The sequence below is a fragment of the Callospermophilus lateralis genome, chromosome 2, assembly GCF_048772815.1.
Source record: "Callospermophilus lateralis isolate mCalLat2 chromosome 2, mCalLat2.hap1, whole genome shotgun sequence".
NCBI lineage: Eukaryota > Metazoa > Chordata > Mammalia > Rodentia > Sciuridae > Callospermophilus > Callospermophilus lateralis.
The window spans coordinates 37,727,079-37,745,447 of NC_135306.1; the positions used below are offsets into that span (position 1 = coordinate 37,727,079).

At 40.7% G+C, this 18,369-nt stretch overlaps 1 protein-coding gene across 1 annotated transcript in view; it reads left to right on the forward strand.

Annotated features, from left to right (window-relative positions):
* The window catches only part of Dcaf12 (DDB1 and CUL4 associated factor 12), a 34,421-nt gene extending 16,574 nt beyond the window's left edge, over positions 1-17,847 (forward strand). The window contains exons 3-9 of the mRNA XM_076845900.2: positions 3,826-4,032; positions 4,945-5,005; positions 8,291-8,484; positions 10,197-10,262; positions 11,400-11,562; positions 15,085-15,263; positions 15,794-17,847. Coding sequence (XP_076702015.1) covers positions 3,826-4,032; positions 4,945-5,005; positions 8,291-8,484; positions 10,197-10,262; positions 11,400-11,562; positions 15,085-15,263; positions 15,794-15,952 — 1,029 coding nt within the window. The 3' untranslated portion in view covers positions 15,953-17,847. The remainder of the gene's footprint in view (positions 1-3,825; positions 4,033-4,944; positions 5,006-8,290; positions 8,485-10,196; positions 10,263-11,399; positions 11,563-15,084; positions 15,264-15,793) is intronic.
* The last annotated feature ends 522 nt before the right edge of the window (positions 17,848-18,369 follow it).

Sequence of the window (18,369 nt, forward strand, 5' to 3'; positions counted from 1 at the left end):
ACGTGCTAGGCAAGCACTCTACCAATCTGAGCTACAATCCCAGCCCTTCCTGTGTTCTTTTGAGCACCAAAGGTCTACATCAATAGCTGTCAAACTTGGGAAGTCGTAAGATTCATCTGGAGATCCTTCAAAAAGCAAATTTGTGGTCTGGGGATGTGGCTCAAGCCGTAGCGCGCTCGCCTGGCATGCGTGCGGCCCGGGTTCGATCCTCAGCACCACATACAAACAAAGATGTTGTGTCCGCCGAGAACTAAAAAAATAAATATTGAAATTCTCTCTCACTCTCTCACTCTTTCTTAAAAAAAAAAAAAAAAAAATTTGTTTTCATTTTGCAGTGTTGAGTATCAAATCAGGGTTTTGAGCATGCTATGCAAGTACTCTACCACAGAGCTATAGTCTCAGCCCTAAAAAAATTCAGTTTGGGAGGGCTGGGGATGTAACTGTGTGGTAGACTGCTTGCCTGCCATGTGAGAAGGCCCTGGATTCAATCTCAAGCATCACCAAAACAATTTGGCTGCAAACTCAAGAGATTTCTAATGTAAGAGTTGTTCTAGGGTAAGGTCTAGGAATTGTTTTGTTTCATAGGGATTTTTTGTTTGTTTTAAAGAATTTTCCCCAGGTTGTTTTGATGATCAGTTTGGTCTAAAAGCTAAAATGTTGTGAATGCATCATCCTATACAACACAAACATGAGTAAGCAGTTAAAAGTGGAAGAACCAGGACTGGGGATGTGGCTCAAGTGGTAGCGCGCTCCCCTGGCATGCGTGCGGCCTGGGTTCATCCTCAGCACCACATACAACAAAGATGTTGTGTCTGTTGAAAAACTAAAAAATAAATATTAAAAATTTCTCTCTCTCTCTCTCTCTCTCTCTAAAAAAAAAAAAAAGTGAAAGAACCAGTGCCAGATATGGTGGTGTGGATTTGTAGTATGAGCTACTTGGGAGATGAGATTAGAGGATCAGTTGAGCCCGGGGCTTCAAGATCATCTTGGGCAATACAGCAAGATACCTCCATCTAAATAAATAAGTAAAGTAAGAAATTCATCTTTACTGGAAGAACTAATTCATTAACCTCAAGAGAGGAAGGTAGCCCTGGATCTCAGAACAAAACAGAACCAGAAATTAGGAGGCCAGTAAGAACCAGGGGTGTTCACACTTACTCTCCTATGTTTTCTTTTCTCTGAGGACTGGCTTTGGTTAAAAATGGCCACTCTTAACAATTTGGTCTAGTGCCATCAGCCAGTTCCACATTCCTCAAATTTTTTTTTCATTGTAGATAGACATAAAACCTTTATTTATTTATTTTTGTGTGGTGCTGAGGATTGAGCCCAGTGCCTCACACATGCTAGGCAAACTCCCTAAAACTACACCCTCAGCTTCCCTGAGAGAATTTGATGGCCCAGTTTTATCTAGCCTTCAAATTGATTCTCCCTGAACAAGAAGATCTCTCTACACTATGATCTGGGAATCAGCACTTAACATCAGGTAAACAGCTACAGGGTGTCACCCTTACAGGGATGTTGGAGCTTCCCTGAGAAGTTGGACAGATTGCCTAAAAGGTGACTATACTATATATGCTTAAATAGCTTAGCTTTGCAGGGCAAGAACCAAGAAGATATATCCTATGCTCTTGGAATTATATCCTATGCTCTTGGAATTAGGAGGGAGTCATTTGCTTCATAAAAGACAGACAAGTAAATGAAATATTTTCAGTCAGTGTGGTGCTAATTCTCCCAAGTAACTGGAACTGTAGGCATGTAGACCCTGAACCTGATAGAATTTTAATTCATCTTCTTAAACTGTGAAGTATATGAAAGCATAGATTGTTCCTCTCATTCATGGTTATATTCTTTCTCTCCCCCCACCCAGTTCTGGGGATCTAATCCAGGGTCTCATGTGCTAGGCAGTTGCTCTACCCTTGAGCTAGCCCTCAACTTCCTGAGGTAATACATTAACACCTGGATCAGTACTAGCAAATGAGTGAGTGAATGAAGGACTGAATCAAATGAAGAGTTTAATAATAGACTCGATTGGTTTCTTCTTCTAAGACTGTTGTTTTCGGTAAAACATTCTCTGAATTGAATCTTGAAATGTAAAAAGGATTTAGGTTGGTAGAAAGGTAGAGGAGAGGGCTGGGGATATGGCTCAAGCGGTAGCGCGCTCGCCTGGCATGCATGCGGCCCAGGTTCGATCCTCAGCACCACATACAAAACAAAGATGTTGTGTCTGCCAAGAACTAAAAAATAAAAAAAAGAAAAAAGAAAAAAAAAAACTTCAAAAAAAAAAAGAAAGGTAGAGGAAAGGGGCTGGGGATGTGGCTCACGCGGTAGCGCGCTCGCCTGGCATGTGTGCGGCCTGGGTTCGATCCTCAACACCACATACAAATAAAGATGTTGTGTCTGCCAAAACTAAAAAAAATAAAAATAAATAAATATTAAAATTCTCTCTCTCTCTCTCTCTCTCTCTTAAAAAGAAAAAAAGAAAGAAAGGTACAGGAGAGCTTTTTAGGCAGAGGCAACACCATGGGCAAAGTCAAGAAGGTAGAGAACAGAATAGTGTGTGTAGTAGATATATCTGGAGTTACCAGAAGCCAAGTAAAAGTAATTGATAGGTTTAATAGTGGCTGTGAGATGCTCTGGGAATTATGTTTTGTTTACAAGTTTCTGTGCATGTGAGGATTAGATATAAAATATGTTTATGCTGATAGAAAACTTTTTTTGGTGCCAGAGATTGAACCCAGGAGTATTTAACCCCCGAGCCACATCCCAAGCCCTTTTTATTTTTTATTTTGAGACATGGTCTTGGTAAGTTGCTTTAGGGCCTCGATACGTTGCTAAGGCTGGTTTGGACTTGTGATCCTCCTGTCTCAGCTTCCGGAGCTGCTGGGATTACAGGTGTGCGCCATCACAGCTGGCCAGAAAACTTTACATTGGTCTGACTTTTTATGTCCATAACCTGATGCAAGGACTGTTGGAAACATTGCACATATTCTGGACAAAATTTACTAATTCCTAATATCTGTGTTCCAGTAGTGTTTTACTTATCTCTAACATTATGTTTTTCCTTTTTTTGGTACCAGGGATTTGAACTCGGGCACTTGATCACTGAGCCACTTCCCTAGCCCTATTTTGTATTTTATTTAGAGATCGGGTCTCACTGAGTTGTTTAGCATCTTGCTTTTTGCTGAGGCTAGCTTTGAACTCATGATCCTGCTGCCTCAGCCTCCTGAGCTGCTGAGATTACAGGCATGTGCTTCCACGCCCAGCTTGTTTTCATTTTTTATTTGTCTGTCCATACCTTTAATAATTTCCGGAATCAACTAGGCATAGTGACTCGTGCCTGTATTCCCAGCAACTCAGGAGACCGAGGCAGAAGGAGAACACAAGTTCAAGTCCAGCCTCAGCTCTTTCAATCTGCAGTGCCCACCTTAAGAAACTTAGTGAGACTCAGTCTCAAGTTTTAAAAAAGGCGGGGGGCGGGGTGGCTAGAGATGTATCTCAGTGCTAAAGCACCCCTGGAGTCCATCCTCAATACCCTTCCCTTACCAAAAAATAAACAAGGGCTAGGGGTGTGACTCAGTCCCTTCCCAGTAGTACTACAAAAATAATTCCCAGGATGTAGTTTGTAGTAAACTTTAATTGAATGTTTGGAGGACGGTGGTATAGCTCAGTGTTAGAACACTTAGCTAGCCTGTGTGAGGCCCTAAGTTCAATCCTTGTAATAACAACAACAAAAAATGTTTGATGCATAACCGAACAAATGGATGTTTATACCCAGCATTAACCACATTAAATATGTTCAGCTTATGTATTGCTTTTGTTTTATAGCTATTTGTAGTTGATGTCCAGACAAGCCAAATCACCAAGATCCCTATTTTGAAAGACCGAGAGCCTGGAGGTGTGACCCAGCAGGGCTGTGGTATCCATGCGATTGAGCTGAATCCCTCTAGAACACTGTTAGCCACTGGAGGAGACAACCCCAACAGTCTTGCCATCTATCGACTGCCTACACTAGATCCTGTGTGTGTGGGAGATGTAAGTTTTCATAATAGGTGTAGTGAGATAACTTTTTCTTTTAATTGGCCTGGTAGATTACATGGACCTTTGTCTTCTAGACTTCTGCTTATTCTAGGGAAATGGGGATGAGTGTGGGGTGATAATAGTGGATTAGGGACTGGACTCCCATAGGGTGTATCAGTATGTTGACAGAGGATGTATACTTGATAAATGAATAAGAAATACACTCGGGGACCAAATAGCAGTGGATTTCTCTTTCAATCCACAGTGCCCACATATTTTCCCATTGCCCAGAGTCAGAGAGAAGAATATTAAATCATTCATTCATCAACTATTAATAAGTCTTTTATTGGCCAGGCATTGTTTTAGACCCTGGAGGACACAGTAGAATGGATGAAACAGATAAAGCCCTTGCCCTCTTAAAGCCTGCATTCTGGTGAAGGGTGACATATTAACTAGTATGTAAGTCATATAAGCCAATAAGTGTTTACCAGTAATATGTCACAGTGTGATGTGTACCATGGAAAAGAATAATAGCAGGCTAAAGGGATTGAGTGAGGGAGAAAATGCTGTTTAAGAGGATAGAGAAAGCCTCATTGAGAAGATGACATTTGAGCAGGGAGACTTAAAGAAAATAAAGTGTAAGCCATGTACATTCAGACAGAAGAGGAGTCCCAGATAATATATCCAGGTAGAAGGCTAGAGTTGTGCATCATTTGGATGTGTTTCTACCAACAGTAGTGCCAGTTTTATCCCAGCTTTGATATTCAAGAAAGATGGTGGGATCATGCCCACTGGGTTGAGTTCATTAGAAACCACAAGAACTATTTGTAGTCAGATCTGTATGCTTTTCAGGAGAGTTTATTATAATACTTTATACACTAATTTCTTTGTTTTTCTCCCTGTACCTATCACTCTCTCCTTTCCAAGGATGGACACAAAGACTGGATCTTTTCCATTGCATGGATCAGTGATACTATGGCAGTGTCTGGTAAATTTACCCTTTTTTAAGGAGCTTTTGATGTGGCCAGAGAGGGCTAGGGGTTGAAAAGTGTTAGTTATGAAATATGAATAACCTGGTAAAAAACACCATTATCAAGTGCTCTGAGATGGGGCCTCACTAAGTTGCTGAGGTTAGCCTCTAGGACATCATGTTTCCAATAATGGCTTTTTATATGTTGCCGAGGATCGAACCCAGCACCTTGCACGTGCTAGGCTGATGCTGTACCGCTGAGCCACAACCCCAGCCTCTGTAGGGTAACATCTTAGCCATAATATTTTTATGGGGCCTTATTGAGATAAAGTTTATGCAAGTATTTTGGAAATGTTGATGTGGTCTCCAGAGTACAATAGGCTATTATTATTATTACTTTTTTCATTGCTGTTTTGGGATTGAACCCAAGGCCTTGCATATGCTAGGCAAGTACTCTACCACAGAGCTACATCCCCAACACCCCCCGACACCTTTATTTTCTGTACAGGTTTATGGTTTTGGGCAATTTCTTTTTCAGTGGTTGGAACAAAACCAGATTTACCAAAACAACAACAACAAAAAAAAACAAATGCACAGTCTGGTGGCAATCCTCTTTGATCCCAGCCACTCAGGAAGCAGAGGCATGGGGATCCCAAGTGGGAAGCCAGCCTGGGCAGCTTAGTTAGTGAAACCATGTCTCAAAATAAAAAGGGCCTGGGAATATAGCCCAAGGGTAGAGTGCACCTGGATTCAATCTCTAGTACTGCAACGAAAAAAGAGAGAAATGAGCCTATGAAATTAACCTAGAGAATCACAAATCCTTTCTGATACATCATTGGCCACACAAATACTAAGGGTGGAGCATGATTTGAATTCAAGTCTATGGTTTGTTGTTGTTATTGTTTGCAGTCTGGGAATTGAACCCAGGGGCACTCTACCACAGAGCTACATCCCCAGGTCCCCATCTTGTTTAGTTTTAATTTCTTATTTTGCTAAGTTACTGAGCCTTGAAACTGTCCTGCCCAAGTCTTCTGAGTAGCTGGTGTTATAAGTGTGCACCACTGCACCCAGGTTTAAGTCTGTTTTTTTTTATTTATTTATTTATTTATTTATTTTGGTGCCAGGGATTGAACCCAGGGATGCTTAACCACAGAGCCACATCTGTGGCCCTTTTTTGTTTAGAGTTAGGGTCTCACTGAGTGCTTATGGCCTTGCTAAGTTGCTGAGACAGGCTTTGAACTTCTGCCTCAGCCACTCAGGCTTTTGGGATTAGAGGCATGCATCACCACACCTGGCCAGGTCTGTCTTATTTTAAAGCCTATGCTTAGAACTGGCTATTTACAAAGCTAAAGGGAACACAAATATTCCTTCTTTGGGTTCTTAGTAAGGCAATAGAAAGCATCTAGAAGGGAATGTAAATCTAATAAATATAATCAAAGGTCAGAGTTACCCAGAAAGGGGTTGATTTTAGATTCCTTGTCAAGGAATGAGAGAGCTCCTTTAAGGCAGAAACTGAGTCATGTCTCCTTTATGAGAAACCATGTTTTTGCTAGGTGCTTGCACTAAATTTGGTTATTGAGGACTTAAATTTGTTTGAGGAACCTTCTGTCTCTTCTTTCAGGTACTCTCTCATTGTCTTATGTTCTTAAGTTGAGAGCTCCCACATCTACATTTCCTGAACATTATAGAGGAGTTTAAAACATTAGCTCCAGCCAGGTACAGTGGCACACTCACTCCTGCAAGCCCAGCAATTTGGGAGACTGAGGCAGGAAAATAGTAAGTTCAGGGTCAGCCTTTGCAACTGGCAGGCCCTTTCTCCAAGTAAAAAGAGCTGAAGATGTAACTCAGTGGTAGAGGACCTTGGGTACAATCCCCAATAGAAAGGATGTTAAGGATAGAATATGGTATAGAAATGGTCATTATAAAAGTTTTTCAATATTTTTATTGTTTTTTCCTTCTTTTTTTATGTTGCTGGGATTGAACCCTGGTCCTTGCACATGCTAGGCAGTTTCTTTTTGTTTGTGTGTGTGGAACTGTGTGGTACTGTGTGGTACTGAGGATTGAACCCTGGGGCTTGCACGTTGCTAATCCTTAATCTTTTTTTATTAAATTTTATTTTTGAGACAGGATTTGGCTATGTTGCTCAGGAAGGCCTTAAACTGTAATCTTCTTGCCTCAGACTTACAGGATTACAGGTGTACATCATCACACCCAACTAAAACAGACTCTTTTTTTTTCCCCCATGGTACTAGGGATTGAACCTAGAGCTCACATGTGCTAGGCAAGTTTTCTATCACTAATCTACATCTCCAGCCATAGAAAAGATATTCTTAGTAAGGGGACAGTGCTCCCTTGTGGGACAGGACCATGGACCTCCCTGAAATTGGATCTAAAGAAAGAGATCTGTAACTTTCCAAATCTCTCTCTATTTATTTATTTATTTATTTAAAGAGAGAGAGAGAATTTTAATATTTTTTAGTTTTCGGCGGACACAACGTCTTTCTTTGTATGTGGTGCTGAGGATCAAACTCGAGCCACACGCATGCCAGGCGAGCGCGCTACCGCTTGAGCCACATCCCCAGCCCCATTCCTAATCTCTCAAAGGAATCCAAGATTTAAAGTTAATCATTGCTGATCTAGAGTGGAGATTTCCAAATCCTAGTGGCCACTAGAAGTTGGCTGCAGATATGTTCCAGTTTCCTAAGTATTTAGCCTGGAAAATTACTGGGTTTTATCAAATTGTTTAAAATTCTGTGTTTAAAAATCCCCACTTAGCAACTCAGGAGGCTGAGGCAGGAGGATCATAAGTTTAAGGCCAGCCTCAGAAGCTTAGCAAGGTCCTAAGCAACTTAGTGAGATGCTGTCTCAAAATTAAAAATAAAAAGAACTGGTTATGTAGCTCAGTGGTGAGTGCTTCTGGGTTCAGTCAATCTGACTCCACTAATCATGTTAAGCTGAAAGGTCATATTTTACTTCCTAGGCCTTAATTGATTGTCCTCTTAATATAGCTTATTAAAATGTGTACTGCTGGCTGTGAAAGTAGCTCAGTGGTAGAGTACTTGCCTAGCATGTATAACACCATTGGATTCAATCCCTAACACTGAAGAAAAAAAAAAAAAGAAAAGAAACAAAAGGCAAGAAATGTCTACAGTTTTGCTGTTGAAATGGGCCACCTGGCACTCTAGATCAGTTATAATATGAGGATGATGCTGTGAATTTCAGAAAGCCCATCTTGGCTTCTGTGGAATTGTCTGTCACATGGAGAGTTGAATATATCTGACATCTGTGGTCTCTTTTATACAGGCTCACGAGATGGTTCTATGGGACTCTGGGAGGTGACAGATGATGTGTTGACCAAAAGTGATGCAAGGCACAATATGTCAAGGGTCCCCGTGTATGCTCACATCACTCACAAAGCCTTAAAGGACATCCCCAAGGAAGACACAAACCCTGACAACTGCAAGGTCCGGGCTTTGGCCTTCAACAACAAGAACAAGGTATGAAATCACCAGACACTTCCTTTTTGACTCACGTCTTAAAAGTGCATTCCACTTTCCTCTCCCCATGTCACTGCTTGCTTTGTAACTTGGTTCTGAACCTACAGAGCACCTCTTAAATGCTGAGGGATGCTAGTGAGAAATTTTAGCTGAGATTGTGAAAATCTGCTCTTGGATTGACCTCTATGTTATTTTTCTGGGTGGCCCATACATGTGGGTGAGCCTCAAAGTTTTTCCCTAGGGCCACTCTGATTTGACTGTCCCTCATTTGCACATCCTTTTATAGGTACTCTATTTTGGCTGTGGTTTTCATTCTCGCCTCTAAAAGCAATAAATTTTTTTCTCCATTACTTAATTCCTTCTCATTTTTTACTTCTTTATTTCCCTTCATGCTGCCACCAGGTCTTACCTAGTCATTGTGTCAGATCCCCTGGCACTGAGGTTTTAAGGAGAGTGTGAGAATGTACACGCAAAAGCCATATGTGGTGGCATGTGCTTGAAATTCCAGCTACTGAAGGGTTGAGGCAGGAAGATTACAAGTTTGAGACAAGCCTGGCAACTTAGCAAGAACCTGTCTCAAAAATTTTAGAAAAGGCTGGAGATATAGTTTAGTGGTAAAATATACATGGGTTCAATCCCCAGTACCATTAAAAAAATTAATAAAAATAAACAACACATATGCACATAAGAATATAGACCCAGAACCAGAAAAGGAGAAAGACTTCTACAAAATCTGAACCTGGCCTTTAATTTTACTTTTAAAACACATGTGCACTTCGGCAAACTCTTTGAGGCCACTCATTCTATAGATAAGTTAGGATTTCAAGAATAATCATATTTAATAGCCGGGCATGCCTGTAATCCCAACGGCTTGGGAGGCTGAGGCAGGAGGATTGTGAGTTCAAAGCCAGCCTCAGCAATGGTGAGGCACTAAGCAACTGAGTGAGACCCTGTCTCTAAATAAAATACAAAATAGGGCTGGGGAAGTGGCTCAGGGGCCAAGCGCCCCTGCATTTAGTCCGCAGTTCCCACCCCTCAAAAAAGAATATTATTATTTAATAAATCCTAAAGCATACTCTTTTGGATTAACAGGGTAAAACCAGTTTTCTGCCTAAGACATTCCTGAGATTTGTGGACAAAAGAAATATTAGTGTTCAAGTTGGAGTAAATCCAATTTTTTTTTTTTTTTTAAGTTCGTGGTAACTTGAAGTCCTCCAAAGCCAAAAGGTGAAATATACATTAATTTTTAAAGCAAAAATAAAAATGTTTTTAAAAATCTCTACTTTTTATGTGTATTTTTTCCAGTAGTACCTTTTGCTATTCAGACAGAAAGGTTTACCAATCCAGGGGAAAACAAAAAAATAACTGCTAATTAACAGTACCAATTGCTTTTAGCAAAACATTCTTAAATTTGTAAAGTTTTGGCCCAAATCTTCAATCATGTTTTAGGCATATGTTTATTAGGAAGGACTCTTTGAACTATAGGTGCCTATGTTATTGCCAGGACCTGGACTTGCTTCTTGCAGTTTATCATGTTGTCTAGTTGCAGTTCATAGGGTGAAGTGATGGGCTGATAATTAATTATTGGCACTTGTTGGCATCATCAAGGTAGAGAACAAGAGGACCCTGACTTTGGGGGTCTTTCCCTGCATGCCTATCATACTTTTGTTGCTACAGATTGTACCGTAATCTGTTTTTCATTGCTGTTGTAGGAATTGGGAGCAGTATCCCTGGATGGCTACTTTCATCTCTGGAAAGCTGAAAATACATTGTCTAAGGTGTGATGAACATAACTTAGTTTTACCTAATAATTCACCTTATGATTAAAATACTCGAGTTCTTGGACCTGAGGATATAGCTCAGTGGTAGAGTACTTGCCTAATATGCCCAAGGCCCTAGGTTTGACCCCCAGCACACAAAATAATAAATAATAATTATAATTCTCCCTGAGCCTTTTCATTCTTGTCTAAAGCACTCTTTCTCTGATGCGCTGGGCATGTTATTGCGTAGTACATGCATGTCAGCATCTGGCATGCCTATTGAAGGAAAAAAAAAAAGATGGAGGTGTGGGGTGATTCTTTTGAGATTACAGGGGTTTCCTGAGAGGCTCTTTTACCACCAGTTCTCCAGTTCACAATGCAATTAACAGTTGTTTATAGACTACTTGGCATATAATAAAGGCAAAAAAATCTAAATGTTAGGAACCATTGGCAATTGAAGATTAAATTAAGATAAATCATCTCTGAAGTAATCATGTAAGATAAAGCGAAAATGGACTTAATTTGCAGTATTTGCAAGCAACTTGATCATTACTTTAAACCAACATGTAGATTATTTGCCCTTGTCAAGTTCCAGAGGCGTTTGCTGCTTATTATTTCTATAATAGGCTCTTTCTCAAGAGGAAGCAGAACTCTGGGAATTATTGATTCCTTTGATCTCCTCTGTTCTGCATGGTGTCTAACATGCAGTAGGCACCCATTGAGAATTGCTAGTATAAGGATCCAGGGTTAAAGCCAATTTGGGTTATCTGGGATTAAGCCAGTCCTAAGGGTGTGCTTTCTGTGGAGTACAATTCCCATTCAATTGAAGAGTCAGAAGTCAGCCCCTTTCTCAAAGAGCAGTGGGAAGGGTGGTAGCTCTTTCTGGAGACGGAACAAGGTGGTACCTTTATTTTAGTGCTGTGGTATTATTTCTGGAAACAACCTATGCATCCTGGCCTTTCCTGCCACTTCTGATATTTTAATTCCAGGTTAAATGTTTTACCAAACCAAAGTATTATTTCCTTAATCAGGGTTTGCCTTAATCTCTGACTATGTGGCTAGCGTATGAGGGAAGCCCACTTAGGTGGGAATGGAAGAACAACACCTTATGCTCTCTGATGGTGCTGTGGTGGCACCTCTCCTCTGTCTTTTCAGCTCCTCTCTACCAAACTGCCATATTGCCGTGAGAATGTGTGTCTGGCCTATGGTAGTGAGTGGTCAGTGTATGCAGTGGGCTCTCAAGCTCATGTCTCCTTTTTGGATCCACGACAACCATCATATAACGTCAAGTCTGTCTGCTCCAGGGAGCGAGGCAGTGGTAAGACCTGGTGTGCCCTTTGGGCTCAAAACATGGAAGTATTGGTGAAAAAAAAAAGAGGAACTTAAATGCCTGCATATCACAGTAGTTTCAAACACCACAGACAAATGTGAGGCCACTAAACCCTTTGATAGAAACCACCAGTCAGGATTTTAGCAGTTTTGCCGGTCCAGTCCCCACATTCTAAACCAGCCCACAAGATGCACTCAACCAGTAAGCTACATCTCCATCCCTTTTTTATTTTTAATTAAGGTCTCTGCTAAGTTGCTAAGGCTGGTCTCAAAACTTGAATTCCTCCTGTCTCAGCCTTTTTAGTCTCTGGGATTACTGGTGTGCTTCACACACCTGGCCATTTTCAGGTTGGTTGGTTGGTTTGTTGTGCCGAGTCTTGAACCCTGGGGTGCTTAACCATTGAGCCACATCCCCTGCCCATTTTATTTTTTAATTTTTTTTTAGAGAGAGAATTTTAATATTTATTTTTTATTTAGTTTTCTTCGGCGGACACAACATCATTGTATGTGGTGCTGAGGATCAAACCCGGGCCGCACACATGCCAGACAAGTGCGCTACCGCTTGAGCCACATCCCCAGCCCCCCATTTTATTTTTTTATTTAGAGACAAGGCTTCACTAAGTAGCTGAGCTCTGCTTTAAACTTGTGATTCTCCTACCTTAGTTTCCTGAGCCACTAGGACTATGGGCATGCACCACCAGTTTAAAATAAGGAATGGCATGGTGGGGTAAGGAGAAGTTTTCAAAGGGCATAAATAAATATGTCCATTGTTTTGAATGTGATGATAGTGTTATGGATATACAATATTATTAGACTCTCAAATTGTATACTTCAAATATATGCATTTGTACATATTATTGTATGTTATGTGACAATTCCACCTTAATGAAACTAAAGAAAATTTTTGAATTCTAACCAGTAGTTGAGTTTATCTTCAGACTCCAATCTTTGTTCTTTTTAGATGTACATGACGTTAGAGTATATAGCCTCCAATATTTTTTAGCATATTCTAAGAGCACCTGTGTTCTGTATTGGAGGAAAAGACTTAGGTTTATACTATACATTGTTTCAGAATATCTTTTCTGGCATATTTCATTCTACCAAGTACCTCATGGAAAGCAGATAAAAGAAGAGTGTTAAAAGTTTTAAGTGTTAATAGCATTGTTTAGATAAGTCTGAGATCAGAGTGGCTAAATAACTTGCCCAAACCAGGTGTGGTGCCTGACATGGTGGCACATGCCTATACTGCCGGGTGCTGAGGTAGGAGAATTGTGAGTTCAAAGCCATCTCAGCAAATTAGCAAGGCCCTAAGCAACTCGGCAAGACCCTGTCTCTAAGTAAAATACAAAAAAGAGTTGGGGATGTGGCTCAGTGGTTAAGCACTACCCCTGGATTCAATCCTTGGTACAAAAATAAAAAATGAAACAGATGTGGTCTCTGAAATCCCAGAGACTCGGGAGACTGAGGCATGAGAATCACAAGTTTGAGGTGAGCCTTAGCAATTTAGTGAGACCCTGTCTAAAAAAGGGATGGGGATGTACAGAGTGCTTAGGCACCTCTGAGTTCAATCCCTAGTACCATAGACACACCAAAGAAGGTGGGAGGGGACTGGGGTATCGCTCAGTGTCAGAGCATTTGCCTTGCATGTGCTAGACCCTGGGTCTATAAAAAATTTTTAAAAAGCAATGCCCAGCATCACACAGCTTGATGTGGGAAGAGCCAGGGATCAGAAACAAAGTAATGTAGTATTTTCTTCTCACTTTGTCCCCTTTCTTTTGCAAAAAAAAAAAAAGTGGTTAATTGGGCCAAAGATTCTCAGCACTGCATTTAAATAAATAAAATAAAGGTCCATTGACAACTAAAAAAAAAAATTTAAAAAGAAAAAAACATTGGCTACTTAATTCTGAAAACCTAAAAGGCACAGTATGGATTACAGTTTTAACTTGTTTCCTTCAAGTAGCATTTATTCCTCTAAATTTTTCCAAAGTTGCTTTTGTTTGCAGTTTGTTTTTAATATAGGTAAGATGTTCATTAGTAGAAGTCAGAAAACAATAATAATGGGAGTAGGAGGGAAGGAGTAAATAGGCTTAGCTGAAATAATGTATGAGGTGATTTATTTATTTTTTTGGTACCAGGGACTGAACTTGGGGGCACTCGACCACTGAGCCACTCCCCAGCCCTTTTTTGTATTTTATTTATTTAGAGACAGGGTCTCACTGAGATACTTAGTACCTCACCATTGCTGAGGCTGGCTTCGAATTTGTTATCCTCCTGCCTCTGACTCCCGAGCCACTGGGATTACAGACATGCGCCACCATGACCAACTGCAGTGAAAATTTTTAAGAGATTAAGGGAATACTGATTCCACAAATATTGAGTTCTTCATATATACCAAAAGATATTTTTCTTTCTAGTATTTTTAGCTATGGATGGACACAATATCTTTATTTTTTTATGTGGGGCTGAGAATTGAACTCAGTGCCTCACACATGCTAGGCAAGTATTCTACCACTGAGCTACAATCTACCCTGCCAAGAGATATCTTTGTGTGTGCGTGTGTATGTATACACCAGAGATTGAACTCAAGGGCACTTGACCACTGAGCCATATCCCCAGCCCTATTTTATATTTTATTAGAAACAGGGTCTCACTGAGTTGCTTAGCTACTCGCTAAATTTCTGAGGCCGGCCTTGAACTCAAGATCCTCCTGCCATTGCCTCCCGCGCTGTACGGGTTATAGGCACGTGCCACCACCGCACCCGGCCCAAGAAATATCTTCATATCCCATGAACTTATTTGATATTTGATCCACAGATACAGTAGATATATTTTCCCTAATACCCAGAGGGAGTAGGTAACATGTCTGAAATGCACACTGTGAGTGAAAGGCGGTACTCTTTGTGGTGCTGAACTCATTGCCACCCCTCATAACACACTTAGTACCAGATAAGGTTGTCTTGCAGTGCCATGTTAATGGTTTTAGGTCAAGTACAAGAAAATTCTTATTTTTTTTTTTAAATATTTATGTTTTATAGGTTTTTTTAGATGGACACAATATCTTTATTTTTTATTTTTATGTGGTGTTGAGGATAGAACCCAGCGCCCTACACATGCCAGGCGAACATGCTACCGCTTCAGCCACATCCCCAGCCCGAAAATTCTTTTTGATGTAATGATTTGTAAATATTCACATTATCTTAAGTTGCGGTATAGGTTGGTATCATAGTGGAAAAGAGCTTTTTGAAAGATGACTCCAGAGTGACTCAGGGGGGCAAAGAAGATCCCAAACACATGTTCTTTGGCCAGAATCATCTTAAGCATCATCAGAAATCTGGCTTTATGAGAGGATGATCAGAGGGTTCCTGTTAGTGAATATGAGCTATGTTTGCCTTAGAGTAGTATTTTCTAATATTACGGGATGCAGCGAAAACTCAATATTGAAGAAATTCAGCCTAGCAGACTGCTAAGCATGTACTCTCTCTTCTCATTGCCATTTACTTTTCTCTTTCAGGGATCCGGTCAGTGAGCTTCTATGAACACATAATCACTGTGGGCACAGGGCAGGGCTCCCTGCTGTTCTATGACATCCGAGCTCAGAGATTTCTGGAAGAGAGGCTTTCAGCTTGTTACGGGTCCAAACCCAGGCTAGCAGGGGAAAATCTGAAACTAACTACTGGCAAAGGCTGGCTGGTAAGTAAGCCCCCACATGAAATGGTTGTTGGACAGTGACAGAAAGATTATCTTCCCTCACCCCAACCCCTGCTGACACAAGACCTGCTCAAACTTTTTTACCTAGTAAGAGGCAATCCTTGGCATGAAGAGAAGTACTTTCTCCTGGGTTTGCTTTTGTTCTGTATATTGCCTCTGGGAAAACAGAGGCCGAGTAAAATACACTGGTTGACTGGGGATTCTCCCACAAATGAGAAGAGAGCAGGAAGAATAAGGAACCTTCTGCTGCAACTACCAGTGAATTATGTAATTTGGTTTCAACTGTCCTCTTGAAAAGACCTGAGCTTTGTATATCAATTCTTCATCCTACTCAATTCTTCTCTAATGTTTAGTTGGAAATATGGGTCCAATTGCTATGAAAACATGTTTCCTGACATAAGGCTAAGGTATAGGACCACCTTCCTCTTACAGAGACCAGAAAGCATTCCTGTCCTCCTCCCTTTTCTGCCTTCTGACTTAAATGTGCTAACAGTCTCTTTGTTTTCCTGTAGAATCATGATGAAACCTGGAGGAATTACTTTTCGGACATTGATTTCTTCCCTAATGCTGTTTACACCCACTGCTACGACTCGTCCGGAACGAAACTCTTTGTGGCAGGAGGTCCCCTCCCTTCAGGGCTCCATGGGAACTATGCTGGGCTCTGGAGTTAATGACAACTCTCTCCCAAAATGCAGATTTACACTAACTTCCACTTTCAGTTTCCTTGTTTCTTCTTTTGATTTTTTTCCTCCCCCAATTGTGTGAAGCTCTCCTATTTTCATGGGAATACCAGTTTGCCCATGGTTTAGGCACTTAATAGGAAGAAGCTCTGTATAGAAATCAAAGGGTGTTTTTGTTTTGTTTTTTATTTTCTTTGTTTTTTGGTAATCAGAATTTTACTATCTTTTTTTCTCTTTCTCTAGCTTCTCAACCAAACATTGTTGCAAATCCCTATTTGTATTTTTTCTTAAAGTGGCACACACTCTTTCCCTCTCTGGCTTCTTTAGGCTGAAATGACATAGTCATTCTCACCCTTCACTTTTCAGAGGTAGGGCTCCTTTATGTTTATGTGGTAGCTGTCAGACTTTCTGTGAAAGTTTGGGAGCCGTATGTATGTGTGAATGCATGTGAACTTGTGTGCCTGTAGGTAGTGTGTGTCGCTGAAATTACCTGAAGTGAGGATTACTTTTAATTAAAATATTTATAAAAAAAAAAAAAACTTTATTCACAGAGTCCAGCTTTGGAACTGGTCTGTATCTTGTTTTTTAAAGTCTAACAACATGATTGTAGGAAGTAAAAACACAAAGAAAATTACCACAGGGAACATCTTTTGAGTTGAGATTTCAAATAGCTTGGGTCCTTCTATGCCAGGACTCCAAAGTAATCCAGCCTTACCTTTCTTTTCACCTTCATGTCCCCCAAGTGAGAATACTGGTGCATGTGTCACTGCCGCTTCCCAACCTCCCATCTATTTAGCTAGTGGCAACTTTCCTAAAACATCATAGGACTTGGTAAAGGGAACTGCATCCCAACCTCCCTTTCCTTATTCTCAAACAAAACCTCATCTGATATTTTAGGAACCTAGGGCTGGGGCTCACAAGTCTGCTAAGGTTCCCATACATAGTCCCTTTGGCTTTGAAAGAAACTTCTCCTTTGTCGTTCTTCCAGTCTCCCCAGTGGATTTTCCTGCTGTTTTCTAAATTAGGTTCAGTCCAGGAGGGTAAGGGTCAGCAGTAGGTTTATCTGTGTGTAATGAGTGCTTCATGTGTGGAATATTTGTTTTGTCAGTGCAGTGGAATTTAGGATTAAAGCCACGTTTTTTGCTCAGTTGGCTCAGCCCTGGGATGGTGATGGGATGGCCTGTAGCCAGCATCATTGTGCATGTAACAGCATCGATGTGATTAGTAATTTATCTGTTCCTCCCTTGAACTGTCTGTTTAGTCTAAGGTTTTTAAACTTGCAGGCAACTGACTGTGATGTCCAGTTGTTCCTGCTTTTTACGCATCATGTCGAAAGTAACCGCTGTTCTCACCCACAGATTCTTTCTCTGGCACATACAATGCTTCTCTGTCAAAAATCCCATCCTGGGGAAAGGAAAAGTCACATTTATTCCTGCACCCCAATTTCTTATCCCCTTCTTCTCTGGGTATAAGTGGGGAGATTGGAACGAGTACCTCCTCATAATGGTGGGGGTGCTATGAAAAGAAACAAAGTCTACCATGTCTTGGTGGTATGCAGCATACACCACGGGTTCTATAATTCTCATCTTCTAACCTAGAGAAATAGGTGCTATATTACAGGGAATTAAGCAAAATGCTGGATGCTATAAATCTTTTGTCTTAATTTTTTTTTCTATTAAACTACAGGCTGTAGATTTCTTAGTTCTCACAGAACTTCTATCATTTTAAACTGACTTGTGTATTTAAGAAAAAAAATCTTAAGTAGGATGTTTTGTACTGTTGCCAGACCCTCTTCTGTGACGGGTAATACGTTTGATTGTTTGAGATTTTCTGTTTTTAAAAATGTAGCACTTTTTGCCAAGGAAAAAATAAATATTATTCCAGTGCAGAGTGTTTTGAGTGAGTATGTATAGTCAAAAGATGCAGGGAAAAGGCATTATGATTTGTTGGAAGATGTGCCTCAAGTTAGTGGCAGGGATACAAATACTAAGATCTGGTTGTTTCTGACCCAAGATTGGTTGCTCTGAGGTCCATTTGAGGGTGGCTGTGTCCAGGGAAAGTAGTGTAGTGCATAAAAAAGCTGCTGGCTGAAGATGGGGGGAGGGGGCGGAGGATGTTAGTTTTTATTGTGATTGTGGATCTGAGCATGGTGACAAGCTCCTTTTAAATCAGGGTTAGTGACAGGTCCTGTCTGCCTTATTGGTTGGTTCACAGAGGTTGACCATGAAAGGCTGCACAATGCCCTAGGAAGAGCCTGGCACTTTTTTTGCAGTTGAACTCACAGATCCTTGCTATTCTTTATTTGGAGAGAATAGGGTAACCACACTGAGTGAAGAGCTTCTCAGAGCCTATATGACCCTGTAGCTGAGAGAAAAGCAGGCTGCTGAGTTACACCACCTTCCCCATAC